Source organism: Schistocerca piceifrons, chromosome 1 (assembly GCF_021461385.2).
Source record: "Schistocerca piceifrons isolate TAMUIC-IGC-003096 chromosome 1, iqSchPice1.1, whole genome shotgun sequence".
NCBI classification, from domain to species: domain Eukaryota; kingdom Metazoa; phylum Arthropoda; class Insecta; order Orthoptera; family Acrididae; genus Schistocerca; species Schistocerca piceifrons.
The window spans coordinates 395,651,796-395,667,198 of NC_060138.1; the positions used below are offsets into that span (position 1 = coordinate 395,651,796).

At 38.3% G+C, this 15,403-nt stretch overlaps 1 protein-coding gene across 3 annotated transcripts in view; it reads right to left on the reverse strand.

Annotated features, from left to right (window-relative positions):
* Nucleotides 1-372: 372 nt before the first annotated feature.
* Nucleotides 373-15,403, reverse strand: part of LOC124787031 (exocyst complex component 8) — a 111,024-nt gene continuing 95,993 nt past the window's right edge. The window contains exons 12-13 of one of the 3 annotated variants that reach the window (XM_047254307.1): nucleotides 10,681-10,871; nucleotides 373-1,078 (exon numbers count right to left, since the gene is read on the reverse strand). In XM_047254307.1, coding sequence (XP_047110263.1) covers nucleotides 869-1,078; nucleotides 10,681-10,871 — 401 coding nt within the window. In that variant the 3' untranslated portion in view covers nucleotides 373-868. Of the gene's footprint in view, nucleotides 1,079-10,304; nucleotides 10,434-10,680; nucleotides 10,872-15,403 lie in introns of those variants that run through there. The other 2 variants (XR_007015968.1, XM_047254308.1) reach the window with 2 other exon arrangements.

A 15,403-nucleotide genomic window follows, 5' to 3' on the forward strand; every position in this document is an offset into this window, starting at 1 on the left:
AGAGCTGCCTCAAACCAGTCTTCTTACTAAAGACTGCAACACATCTTCTGTAACAGAAGGAAAGATAATTTTTGCTATTATGTTAAAACAGTTGACCAATTTAACAGATGCCATAGATGTTCAGAAAACGCACTTTGTTGAAGTAGATCTTCAGACAGACCTTGCATGAATGATTTTACAGACTTGGCATCTAAATAAAAGTGTGAGAATTAAAATAAGTGTTAAGGGCTTTTTCATTATTTTGAGTAGATAAATGCAACATGTTGAGTTCTTCTCAATATTGTTTCATTGTGTAATGAATTGTATAATCCTGTACTATTGTTTTATAAGAGCAATTAGGAAATATAAATCAGCAGATGAATGCATTTGAAGTAGATCACACTAAGAAGGCACTTAATGACCTTATATATTTCATAACTTTCTGACAGCATGTATCTTAGTGCTTTATTCTGATAAATAAATAAAATACACATTTTTTTTTCAATCCAAAATGTTATGAAAATTATGATATAAATCTCCAAAATTACACATTTATGTACACTGTAAAGAAAACTGCACTTAGTTATCTTTATTTACTACAGTAAATAACAGTTCACTTCAGCAGCAACAGCAACAGTTTGCCAAATATTTACAAATAATAATAATGACAATAATAATAATAATAATTCATACATTCACTGAGATGTTTTGATTTCTTCATGTTTTGCTTTCTTTCTACATTATCACTGAGCTGTAGCCTGTTATTTCTATGAATGTAAACACACATGCCACTTGCACTGGCACATACAAGTGTACATACTGCTCTATTTTTCAGGGTACCAAAATCTGTTTACAACTTCTCAAAAATTGATAAATACAAAAATTTCTTTCATACAAATTCTGGGGATGTGTATTTTTTGGCTGCCTTACTGCTTGATGATGACATACGAGAGTGGCCTTCACCCTTCAGCCACGAATACTCATCACGTAGAGAAATTAACCTCGCACAAGGATGACCAATCTTTTCTGCATAACGCTGTTCTACTAATTTCAACAGTGTATCGAAGAGGAACACAGCATTTTTGTGAATGAACTGTCTCTGAAAAATGAGGAAACAGGTACACATCAGAGAGAATCGAAGAAAAAATTCGAATGATTCAAATTCATGAGCATGTGAGACATCACAGTAATCCTGTCAGTATCTTTTTTGTTACTGGTAATTAATCAAGACCAGAGAGAAAGAGAGAGAGAGAGAGAGAGAGAGAGAGAGAGAGAGAGAGAGAGTCTGTATGTGTGGAAGGCAGTGGGGGTGAGGAACAAAAAAGAGGATGGGAAAGAGGAAAGGGGGAATGTCGGTCATGCACACATTTATACTAACGCTCTCTAGCATAAAAAATAAAATAAAAAAAACACTTTAACGCTAGAAGGAAGTTGTTATTGTTCATAGTCTTCAACTATTGTTCAAACTTAGTTTATCCTCTAGTTGTTGTTGTTGTTGATGATGCAGCTCTCCATGCTACTCTATCCTGTGAAAGCTTCTTAATCTCCCAGTACTTACTGCCACCTACATCCTTCTGAATCTGCTTAGTGTATTCATCTCTTGGTCTCCCTCTATGACTTTTACCCTCCACGATGAAGTCCAATGCTAAATTTGTGATCCCTTGATGCCTCAGAACATGTCCTATCAACCAATCCCTTCTTCTTGTCAAGTCGTGCCACAAACTCCTCTTCTCCCCAATTCTATTCAATACCTCCTCATTAGTTATGTGATCTACCCATCTAATCTTCAGCATTCTTCTGTAGCACCACATTTCGAAAGCTTCTATTCTCTTCTTGTCGAAACTATTTACCGTCCATGTTTCACTTCCATACATGGCTACACTCCATACAAATACTTTCAGAAACGACTTCCTGACACCTAAATCAATACTCGATGTTAACAAATTTCTCTTCTTCAGAAACGCTTTCCTTGCCATTGCCAATCTACATTTTATATCTTCTCTACTTCGACCATCATCAGTTATTTTGCTCCCAAAAAACCAAAACTCCTTTACTACTTTAAGTGTCTCATTTCCTAATCTAATTCCCTCAGCATCACCCGACTTAATTCGACTACATTCCATTATCCTCGTTTCGCTTTCATTGATGTTCATCTTATACCCTCCTTTCAAGACACTGTCCATTCCGTTCAACTGCTCTTCCAAGTCCTTTGCTGTCTCTGACAGAATTACAATGTCATTGGCAAACCTCAAAGTTTTTATTTCTTCTCCATGGATTTTAATTCCTACTGCGAATTTTTCTTTTGTTTCCTTTACTTCTTGCTCAATATAAAGATTGAATAACATCGAGGAGAGGATACAACCCTGTCTCACTCCCTCCCTGCTTCCCTATCATGCCCCTCAACTTTTATAGCTGCCATCTGCTTTCTGTACAAAATGTAAATAGTCTTTCGCTCCCTGTATTTTACCCCTGCCACCTTTAGAACTTGTAAGAGAATATTCCAGTCAACATTGACAAAAGCTTTCTCTAAGACCACAAATGCTAGAAATGTATGTTTGCCTTTCCTAAATCTTTCTTCTAAGATAAGTCATAAGGTCAGTACTGCCTCACGTGTTCCAATATTTCTACGGAATCCAAACTGATCTACAAGTTTTTCCATTCGTCTGTAAAGAATTTGTGTAAGTATTTTGCAGCTGTGACTTATTAAACTGATAGTTCGGTAATTTTCACATCTGTCAACACCTGCTTTCTTTGGGATTGGAATTATTATATTCTTCTTGAAGTCTGAGGGTATTTCACTTGTCTCATACATCTTGCTCACCAGATGGTAGAGTTTTATCAGGACTGGCTCTCCCAAGGCCGTCAGTAGTTCTAATGGAATATTGTCTACTCCCAGGGCCTTGTTTTGACTCAGGTCTTCCAGTGCTCTGTCAAACTCTTCACGCAGTATCATATCTCCCATTTCATCTTCATCTATATCCTCTTCCATTTCCATAATATTGTCCTCAAGTAAATCGCCCTTGTATAGACCCTCTATATACTCCTTCCACTTTTCTGCTTTCCCTTCTTTGCTTAGAACTGGGTTTCCATCTGAGCTCTTGATATTCATACAAGTGGTTCTCTTTTCTCCAAAGGTCTCTTTAATTTTCCTGTAGGCAGTATCTATCTTACCCCTAGTGAGATAACCCTCTACATCCTTACATTTGTCCTCTAGCCATCCCTTCTTAGCCATTTTGCACTTTCTGTTGAGCTCATTTTTGAGACGTTTGTATTCCTTTTTGCCTGCTTCATTTTCAGCATTTTTGTATTTTCTCCTTTTACCAATTAAATTCAGTATCTCTTCTGTTACCCAAGGATTTCTACTAGCCCTCATCTTTTTACCTACTTGATCCTCTGTTGCCTTCACTACTTCATCCCTCAGAGCTACCCATTCTTCTTCTACTGTACTTCTTTCCGCCATTCCTGTCAATTTTTCCCTTATGCTCTCCCTGAAACTCTGTACAACCTCTGGTTTATTCAGTTTATCCAGGTCCCATCTCCTTAAATTCCCACGTTTTTGCAGTTTCTTCAGTTTTAATCTACAGTTCATAACCAATAGATTGTGGTCAGAGTCCACATCTGCCCCTGGAAATGTCTTACAATTTAAAACCTGGTTCCTAAATCTCTGTCTTACAATTATATAATCTACCTGATACCTTCTAGTGTCTCCAGGATTCTTCCATGTATACAGCCTTCTATTATGATGCTTGAACCAAGTGTTAGCTATGATTAAGTTATGCTCTGTGTAAAATTCTATCAGGCTCTTCCTCTTTCATTTCTTAGCCCCAATCCATATTCACCTACTACGTTTCCTTCTCTCCCTTTTCCTACTCTCAAATTCCCGTCAACCATGACTATTAAATTTTCATTTCCCTTCACTACCTGAATAATTTCTTTTATCTCATCATAAATTTCATCGATTTCTTCATCATCTGCAGAGCTAGTTGGCATATAAGCTTGTACTACTGTAGTAGGCGTGGGCTTTGTGTCTATCTTGGCCACAATAATGCATTCACTATGCTGTTTATAGTAGCTTACCCACACTCCTATCTTTCTATTCATTATTAAACGTACTCCTGCATTACCCCTATTTGATTTTGTATTTATAACCCCGTATTCACCTGACCAGAAGTCTTGTTCCTCCTGCCACTGAACTTCACTAATTCCCACTATATCTAACTTTAACCTATCCATTTCCCTTTTTAAATTTTCTAACCTACCTGCCAAATTAAGGGATCTGACATTCCACACTCCAATCCGTAGAACGCCAGTTTTCTTTCTCCTGATCCTCTAGTACAGATAATGATTTGGTATCTTTAAATATACATACAACTTGATATTTCATCACAAACAAAAACTGATGTTTGACTTCCTACACAATAATATTGGGACAGATCAGGTTTGATGCAACAAACAGAGCTTTGACATATCTGTGATGTACACCCAGCAACATGTACAACATATCAGTTTTACAATGATTATTATTAAATTTTAGCAATGTATGTTTTAGCAAATGAAGCACAGTTGTCGTGCCAAGTCATCATCCTTTAAAAAGTAAGGATGCAATGTAACATTATATGTAACTGTCTCAGGAATCCTTACACGGATCACGTTTGTGAAAGCCACAAATTGCCTTCAATAAGTATAAAATTTATGTGATACATGACTAAAAAGATACAAATTAACAGTTCCAGAGTAGCACAACTGCACTTGAATAGAAAAGGTAAAGACAAACAATGGAATGAGCCTATACACACAAGGCAATGAGCAATTGAAAGGCACATAAACAAGATGAGATTACATAAGATTGACTTTTTGTTACATAGATGCACTGTTAAGACATCATCAAATATCTAGATCATGTCAAAAAAGAAGAGTACAGAATAGATATTTACAAAAAAAAAAATGTTATATACCAAACTGTTCCTTCCAAAGATTGTAAATTAAATAGTCCCAATGAATGTGAAACAGGTCAAAACAACCTAACACTCGACAAACCTGTCACAGAACATGTAAATGTATAATACACGTAGATGCATAAAATAATTCTTGGGATATTATATCCATGCATCATCAAACAGAAAATCAGTTTCCAACACATATTTTCATTAATCACATTACTGTACTGAAAATGTGCAAAAGTAAATTTTCTATAAAAGTCACATCTGATGTTATTAATAACAGATATATCAATTGGTTGTACCAGTAAATTTGTTAATGGAGTAGGAGGAGTTGGCCACTTAAACTGAACTGTTTAGTAGCTGAACTTTTTATGTCTGCTGGTAAATTATTGAAAATCGTGTGTTCCTGTGACAAAGGGGCTTTAAATCTTAATGGAGATTATTGTTATTTCTAGCAGAGATGTTGGTTTGAAAAAAGCATATATTATTTACAATAAATTTCATAAAGGAATAAACATATTGGGAAACTGTAGTTAGTAGCCCCTGTTTCCTGAACAAGACCTGCAGGACTATTTTGAGTTCATATTACAAATAGCTCATATTACATTCTAATGTAATTGGATGGATAAAGAAATCTACTCATCAAGCAGCAGTAGGAGCACACACACATAGAAAAGGTTTTATTTGTGCAAGCTTTCAGAGCCGGTGACTCCTTCTTGCAGTAGATGACTTTCCTTCTCCCCTGCCCTGGGGTTCTGGGTGAATTTTCCAAACTCTACCCCTTCTTCTAAACCTCTCCAGTCCTTTTCCTTCACCTCTCTTCTTCCCCCTTCAACCTTTCTGCTGGTATACTATATTTTTTCATTTCTTACAATATCTACATTGCAAATAAAGATTTGTTTAGGCAGTTCTGTAGCACACTATTCCCAACGGAACACAGTATCAAGTTGTAAGAAAAACAGCTCAGCTTTTCAGCTTGTATACTACTTCAAGGAATGGCAAAGAGTGATCAGAAAATGTATTTATGGGTGCATATGTGTCTTCGAGCTGTGCTCCAAAGAAAATGACAGGTTCAAGGCTGATTTTCAGCTTCTTGATTACGCACTTATACACCATTAAACTCATCCTCTGTACAATGAGTGATGACCTTTACTAGTTCTATTGCTTGAACTAGAGATAAGTAAATATAGTTGCCAGTAGAGTGCCAAGGGAAAGAACGAATACTCAAGTTCTTCTTTAAATGGAGATAAATAAATACAAGAAACAGAAAATAAAAGACTGATGATATGGAAAAAGGAAAGTCATTCCAAACGTTGGATCAAAAGAGACTCACAGCTAGAACTTTGTCAGACTATTAGTTGAGCAAAGATAAATGATAGAAATAAACGGTCTCAGGGTGATGCACCTTCTCTTGATTACTAAAGGTAAAAATAAATAATGAAATGTGTGTATACAAACTGTAGTGGCTATGATACATAACTAGAACATTTTTTTAACTGACCAACATAAATATGGACACCTTAGCAGTTTTTGCAGGAGGGGGGAGTGTACACGAAAACAAACAAGAAGCTTGTCATTGGTGGAGAAGTAATGAGACAAATTCAAGCAGCACTTTTTTGTAGTAAATCATGAGTGCTTATAATGTTCAATTTAAGATCAAGAAAAACTAAAACAGTTGGTATTAACCACAGATTGTAAATACCAGCTGTATATGATTTTCTCAGTCATGCGAGAGTTAAAAATATTAACATGACAATGAGGCTGAACACCGACTATGAAGATGCTCCTTGGTCAGGGAAGGAGTGGAGCAGAGCAATGCCACGAGTGTCCTTATGAAGGAAGGTTGCTTGTTAACGTAGCATGATACAAGGCCAGCAATCTGAAGCAGCGACTGACACATCAGCGAGCTGCAACAACGCATGCCACCACCCAACAACGCAGTCCAGCAGGCCATCACCAGCTGCCATTGTTGGCGAGATACCTGCTGTCAGGTTGGGGGACTGCAGTTAGTAACATGAGGTAAGTCGACATGTAAGCCTAGGCTGTTTAATGGAGAGTCCCAGCCATAAATACGCAGCAATTTCATGGGACATTGCTACTGTATTTCAGAAAGGACTGTAAATGAATAGGGTTTCTGGGTAACTATCTAACAGCAGCCATTAACTATGTGAAACAGGTTCAGAAACGATTCCAATTGTTCATGGAAACATAATGTTCATAAGCAGTGTTTTGAACTTCTGATTTTTCTTTCACCAAAGACTAAAACATTGCAGACTCTAAACATTTTTCTTATCAAACTCTGAGCAGGGGGTAAGATAAGACAGATAGAGCACTGCCTAATGTCACGGCCTTGAAAGCAGCTTCAAGTACGTGGATAATATAAGTACCTACAACTGCAGTCGCAGTCAATCACTCGAAAAGTTACATCTCTCTAGTAGCATGTTGCTGGATCCATAATTACTCGCAGTAGCATTTCTTTAAGTAGCAATTTTATTAGTAAATTCAGTAACAGCTTTTGTTACTGTTGTTATCATTATATAAATGTGAGCTTGACTTCTTCCAAGAAGTTGAGACTTGTATTTCGTCACTGCTGTTCTGCAGACCTTGAGTTGAATGGGAGGACGTGGCCGCAGTGTACAGAAAGTGTTACACAGCAAATAGTTAGCCATGGCCAATGATGTGGCATATGGACACCATGGAAGGGAAAGTTTGGCCATCTGGCCAACTTCTGACAGTCAGTGAAGTGACAATGGAGGGCCAGTTGGCTCTTTAAAGCTCATCTTCCAGGGGTCATTTTATGGGGAACACCCAACTGTAGGAACCACAATTCTTGCTGTAGGCAGAGACTAATGCAAAATTTGATAGCTGCAACCAATAAAAAAATGAGTGAAGGCAGTTTGAGGCTATTATGATGTGGAGCAGCGGAGTGGGTGCAATAGCAAGTTCAAGTAGTAGAGAGCATCATCAGTAGTAAATGCTAACAGAAGCTTCACTGTGTCAAAATGTTCAAGGTAAGTGGTTAGGCAGACTGATAAGTGTTCCTGTCGATATGCCACCAAGACCTGAACACGAGTTGAGATAAAACACAAGATTTTAATCGATAGAGTGATGGGACCTTGACTTAACTAACCTTTGTCAATTATTGTACCAACTTAGCCTTACTTCCACTTTTATTATCATTAATACTCATCATTAGTGCCATCAATGGTGCAATCTGTTGTTTTTTCCTATTCATCTTGCTTTTAATACTACTGTTGACAGATTATTCTAGCTCCGTTTAGCGAGATTCTTTTCCTGTCACCACTCAGCTACTTGACAATTGCTGCAAACCCTGCTGGCCTTGGTCACAGGATCTCCATTCTCCCTGAAGCTACCTGCCATTTTCACTTCCTCAAACCAGCACTTCCTCTCCCTGGCACATTTCTTATGGTTTGTTCCCTTGCCAGCACTGACCCAGAGCCAGAAGTATCCATCAGCAGCATCCTCACAAATCATAGTGCTGAATGAACCGAATTCCATGTCGCACACTCAAATGTGGAATATCAGTCAGCTCATCTCGACAAGTTTAGTAATTTATATCAAGACATAGACACTCATTTAATACTTATCTCAGAGACCTGACTAAAACTAAGTACTCCCACAAGTTTGGTAAGTCTAGATGGCTGCATCTTTCTAAGACATGACAGGTGTAACCGACAGGCGGTTGTAGCAGGGTGTACACACACACTGATTTATCAGTTACTGTGCTCACACAGCCAAAAATAGTGGAGACAAATAAGTGGAATATACGTTCATAGAGATCAAACCCCTTTACAGAAAGTGCTTCATATGTCCTCTACAAATCTCATTAACTAGGTGGATTTGCCTGCTCGGAAACTGTGGACAGCACCTCAGTCGCCCGCAGCAGGAAGCCAGTGGCCCCTGGCAGATGAACAGAATATCCTTTATATTGTCTTGCACTGGTTATGGCCAGTCCCTCTTGTACAAATTACTAAATGATCACGTTCAGTTGTTATATTGTCATACTGTTACTCAGATGAAGGTTGTTGGCTCCTTATAACAGTGTTTCTTATTGTGTTCAGAGTTAGAGCATCCCTCTTTTGCGTTCGTAAGTCCAGTTTGTATTTTATTATGACAGGACAATGTTGGCTGTCATGCCATATTTTTTATTTTATTTTATTTTTATTTATTTATTTTTCTTTGCCTAATTCACTCTTATTTTTTGCCACATTTGTTATTCTTTTTTGCCAATATCTGTGTTACTTTTTGCTAGGTTCTTTGTTACTTTTACAGATTGGTTGCTTTTTTTCCAAATCTGGTGTTAGTTTTTACCAAATTGGGCATATTTAGTTGCAAAATTTGGCATATTTATTTGACAAGATTTGGTTCATTTTCAGTGTTGTTTTTGCCAAATAGTGCAATTTTTTGCCATGTTTGGCGACTATTTACCAAACTTGGGGTTATTTTCCACCAGATTTGGGGTTTCCACCCCCCCCCCCCCTCCCCCAAACGTTTTGTTATTCGTTGGTCAAATTTTGTGTTACTTTTCCACAAAATCAGAGTATTCATGCCAAAATTGGTGTTATATTCTTTGTCAAATTCAGTGTTACTTTTTGCCATTTTTGGTTTTCTTTCCTTTCCTTTCCTTCTCCTCCCCCCCCCCCCCTGCCCCCCCCCCCTCCAATCTCTATCTGTTTCCTGTTTTTTTTTTTTTTTTCTTCAAAATTTGTTGTTTTAATTCAGCATTTTTTGCACAATTCACTCTCATTTTTCCTGTCAAAGTTGATGTTAGTTTTACCCCAAATTTAGTGGCCTTTTTTTGTCAAACTCAATGTTATTTTTGCCAAATTTGGTGTTGGCTTTTTTCACGCATTTGGTGCTCTTTTGTCTAATTTGCTGTCATTTATTTTGTCATATTCAGTGTTGTTTATTTTATCATATTCGGTGTCATTTATTTTTACAAATTCGGTTTTTTTTTTATCAAATTCAATGTTTTTGTAAAATTTTATATTGTTTTCTGCCAAATTCTGTGTTTTGACCAAATTCTGTTTTTCTTTGGCCAAATTCTGTGTTATTTTCATTGCCACATCTATTTTTGTTACACAGGAAACAAACTGAAAGTTTAAGATCATGCAGGAAACTCAGACTTGAGAAAATTAGAAGTCAAATTGTAGTTTTATCATTCAATAATTATCATCATTTACAAATACAGGTATGAGGACACTTACATTTGTATATGGCAAAATTACAAATTTCACAATATCTCGTAAAAATTGTTGACGTCACTTTGTTTTGCTAAAGCCGATAATTCTGTGTTATTCCTTGCTTTATCACTTTTGTTAAATTTTCCTGTCCCTAGACATGAACAGTAAATCTTAAGCTCACTTGATGTTTAAGCCGGTATCCCGACAGGCAGAAGTAGTACTCAGGTTACCACAGTAGTTCCCAGTGATACGTCCAAATATTTATTTACATCCTTGGATTCTTATCTTTCTAGTGACTACGTCACAAGACCTGTAAACCAAAGGAAACTAAAGGTCGGAATATCAACAATAGTAGGAAAAGGATAGATTGCTACTCACTGTAAAGATGACAATGAAAGGACTGTTACACATTTAACTTTCGGCCAAGGCCTTCTTCAGAAGTGAGCACATCTCAAGCACACATAACAACATTCACAGGCAACAATCTAAGGTCAAAATTCCAGAAACAAGATTGCAGATAAAGGTGCACTGACATACATGAGAAAATCTACTCATACCTCAGCACGGAGCTTGTCACTGGCCACTGAAGCTTCCACATGTTTGAGCTGTGCTTGAAACACGTCGCCTAAAACTTCATCGACAGTGTGCTGGAGCTCAGGGGTGGACAGCCTCAGGCAGTCATCCAGCAGTGGCAGGTAGAGCTTAGTGAACGCTACAGTGCTACTGGTTAAATTAACCCAGCACTCACCTATGTAAACAGAAATTATATCAAATTTTGTCAGAGTAATAGCAAACCATGAAACATTTATAGATCAGCTAGCTGACATAAATATGCAGCTGCAAATTATGCTTTTTATCACAAAAGCAACAACAGCAGTTCTCCACTAGTCCATCAAATGCTACATTCCATCATATTTACATAATTAAATGTGCAGTCTCCATCCATGTAACATGAACAACAATAATTTCCCAATACGACCACATAACGTAGGCTTTCACAGCTGACATTTGTGTCCTTGGGGATTTTTGTTTTATGGGACAAAAATTCTACGAGCAAAGCAATGGTGTGGGTATGGGGAACCTACTCAGTATAGCTGTAATGAATTTCTGTATGAAAACTTTTTGAAGAATCTGCCCTTCACACTGTCAAAAAGGAATATTCTTATTGGTTTTGATATGTTGATGATACTTTTGTTATATGGCCTAATGGATAAAGAGAACACTTGGAATTTCTAAATTTTCTTAATGATGTTAGTTATAAAGTCCACTACAGAGAAAGAGAAAGAAGGCAAAATTTCATTTTTTTATGTAAAGGTACTTAGAAAATTGAACAGAACTTTAGGGCACAAAATTTACAGAAAGCCCATTAACACAATTATGTATTTTCAATAAATTCCAATCATTGTCACAAACAGAAAAGAGGAGGGATCAAAACATTCGTGGATGTTGCTGACACAATCTGTGATCCACAGTACTTGGAGGAAGAGCTTGATCATTTATCAACAACTTCTTGAAAAAATGACTACTCTAACCAACATACAAATAGGGCCTACAACCTAAAAGATATGAAGCTTCTGGTGAAAAATAATCAACTAAACAAAAAGTTTTCCTCACATTTGTAAAAAAACAGTCACAAATTTCATGAGCAAAGCAATAAAAAGGACGCAGTATTGACAACCAACAACAAAAATGTGAATATTTGAACACTGCAAAGGATCTACGCTTGCCACTTGCCACAGCACGAATATAAAAAAAAAATCTCGTGCGTGTGGACAATTGTACATGAGAACTACAAAAAGGAGCATTAACACTCATCTTAAGGGACACGAGAACAAACTGTCATTTGGGAAACATGCCTAAACTGGTAACAGCAGATCATTCACTGGGACCAAGAAACCAACACATTCTTCTCTCCAATACTATGATTTTAACATCATCCATTTGTATGCTAGGATGTACAGAGAGGCAACAGAAATTCAAAAGCACATAAACAACCTTAACAGAAAAGAAGACCGACTGAAATCAGGGGAAGATGTGGGCATTGGTACTGCACCTATCCTTCCCCATTGCAAGCTACATACCACACGTCACTCAGAGTCGAATATCCTACTCTGTAAGACACTTATTACAGTAATTCAGTATTTCCTCTTTTTCCGTCATAAATGAAGATTCTGAGAATTAAGACAATAGCGTTGTCAAGTAAATAATGACAACGACAGGATTGCAGACAACCACCACCTCGTTTGTAGCACGTAAAGAACCGGCTGAGCAGGAGACGATGATGCCAAATGCTGTCAAGCAGTGAAGCGCTGATTGCGTTACATTGCAACGCACCATTCGTCCCGTTACTGACTCCGTTGATTGAACACGTCCTGGACACACAATTTCTGAACTGTTAAGAAAGTGTACCACTGCCCAGAGGCAGCCAAACACAAAGCCTTAATTAGAAGAGTACCGAGCCACCCGCGACAAGAAGCAGCGCAAAAAAAAAAAAAAAAAGAGGACGCTGCCAGTAATTGAAAGCAGAAAGCTCGGCTCGGCGAATTAGATTTATTAACAGCACTGGGGCTGACGCAACTGGAGGTAAATTACGCCTGTCAGCAGGCGACGGGCGTCAGGCCATGCGTACGAGACTGTACCGACTCCGCGAGACACTTTTTGCGTGGCCGAGTCCAGTTTCTAGGCGAGCGACGTCTCGGGCATGATATGAGCGCGCGGATAACTGGACGGCCTACTGCCTTGGTGGCAGGCCTTGCTTCGCGTCACCTCGTTTGCGTCGTGTGGGCGGTCTGCGGCACAACCTCTCTGCTAGGTCGCTGCCTGAAGGCTCGCCTGTAACTACTGCTGCATGAACCGTCTGGGAATGAGTGAGTGAAAGCAGTGGATGCAGGGAGAAACCAGCCCAAAATAAGATAGTGATTCAGAAGGTGTAGGACCCTGAAACTAAGTTGTATTAAAATTTAAATGCTGATAACTCTCCATCAAATCAGATCGCACTGTAGTGAAGGTGGATCCGCAATCGGAAAGAAGAGTGATCCACATTTCCATGTTTCCCTTATCGGTTCCGAAGATTGTCAGTGTGAATCCTTTAAATACAGACAGAATCCACAATGAACTGTTTTACACAGAGCAGCAAAGCAATGATTATGTGTCGTCAGTACAACTGTGTGCGGGGACAGACATCAGAACCCTTTTGTGGGGAGTGCACTGCCATTTTGGTTTGAATACTGGCCCAGCACCAAGTTTCAGTTTGTCACATGTAACGACCTCTTCATACATAAACTCTGCTCAGATTAAGAGAATTCATTCAAGCAACAACCATGAGGCTGTTGACAAGCCAGTCTACACCATGATTCTGTGATGATGTTACAGACTATCAATGTGAGTTGAGGGGCTCTGGTCCGGAAACGATGGAGTCGTTATTTTGGGAGGAGGTAGTATGGAACAAAACAACAAAAAAAGTCCAGTAAACATAAGCTATAAAGTGCACACCATAAAAGCTACGACTACTTGTTCATCTTACAGCAAAACTGAACATTTTTGGATAATGAACCCGAGATCTTCAACTCTAATTTGAAAAGCTTCCTTGCCACATGTTCTCTTTATTCTGTACAGAAGTTCCTCACATTTGTGCAGACCTCACACTATAACATATTAATTTTTGAATACACTACTGCATATACCACAAATAATATGTTAAATACTACAGTCCCTCCCATGAGACACTGCATTACCGAAGGACACCTGCAAGGATGTTTGTGTGCTTCAGTGAAAGCAAGCGCTATCATAGCAATAGTTTAGCTACTAGCCAATTTAATTAAGACAAACAGGTCTGGATGGAGAAGCCACACAAAGTGTGTCCTACGACACAGGGCAGAAAGAGCTCTAGAGGTGTAGAGCAGGGGTTCCCAAACTTTCCCTCTGACGGAACACTTTAACAATCTTGGTACTTTGACAGCACACCTTGTTATTTTGAAGGTTAATAAGATTGTCAGAAATGAGAAAAACTTGTTTTATTCAGCAGTTATTTCAATTTTAAATCATAACTAATAACACAGAAATCATAATAAAATTTTAAAAAGACAGTTAGTATTGTCGAAGTGCCAAAAAAACCATGCTATTAATAGTTTTTCGTGGAGAACTTATTCACACCCCATGGAACACAGTTTGGGAAACCTAGCCATAGAGCAGCCAACTTTTCTAAGGGAATAGACACAAAAACAAATCCAGTCAGATCAGAGGCAGCTTCACTACTGGGCTCACCCTGCACTGGGGAGTCATTCTGATGCACAAGTAGTACAATGACATCACAAATGTACTCAATATGACTGAGATCAACTAAGCAAAGAAGGGAAAGCAGAAAGGTGGAAGGAGTATATAGAGGGTCTATACAAGGGCGATGTACTTGAGGACAATATTATGGAAATGGAAGAGGATGTGGATGAAGATGAAATGGGAGATACGATACTGCGTGAAGAGTTTGACAGAGCACTGAAAGACCTGAGTCGAAACAAGGCCCCCGGAGTAGACAATATTCCATTGGAACTACTGACGGTCGTGGGAGAGCCAGTCCTGACAAAACTCTACCATCTGGTGAGCAAGATGTATGAAACAGGCGAAATACCCTCAGACTTCAAGAAGAGTATAATAATTCCAATCCCAAAGAAAGCAGGTGTTGACAGATGTGAAAATTACCGAACTATCAGCTTAATAAGTCACAGCTGCAAAATACTAACACGAATTCTTTACAGACGAATGGAAAAACTAGTGGAAGCCAACCTCGGGGAAGATCATTTTGGATTCCGTACAAACACTGGAACACGGGAGGCAATACTGACCTTACGACTTATCTTAGAAGAAAGATTAAGGAAAGGCAAACCTATGTTTCTAGCATTTGTAGACTTAGAGAAAGCTTTTGACAATGTTGACTGGAACACTCTCTTTCAAATTCTAAAGGTGGCAGGGGTAAAATACAGGGAGCGAAAGGCTATTTACAATTTGTACAGAAACCAGATGGCAGTTATAAGAGTCGAGGGACATGAAAGGGAAGCAGTGGTTGGGAAGGGAGTAAGACAGGGTTGTAGCCTCTCCCCGATGTTGTTCAATCTGTATATTGAGCAAGCAGTAAAGGAAACAAAAGAAAAATTCGGAGTAGCTATTAAAATTCATGGAGAAGAAATAAAAACTTTGAGGTTCGCCGATGACATTGTAATTCTGTCAGAGACAGCAAAGGACTTGGAAGAGCAGTTGAATGGAATGGACAGTGTCTTGAAAGGAGGA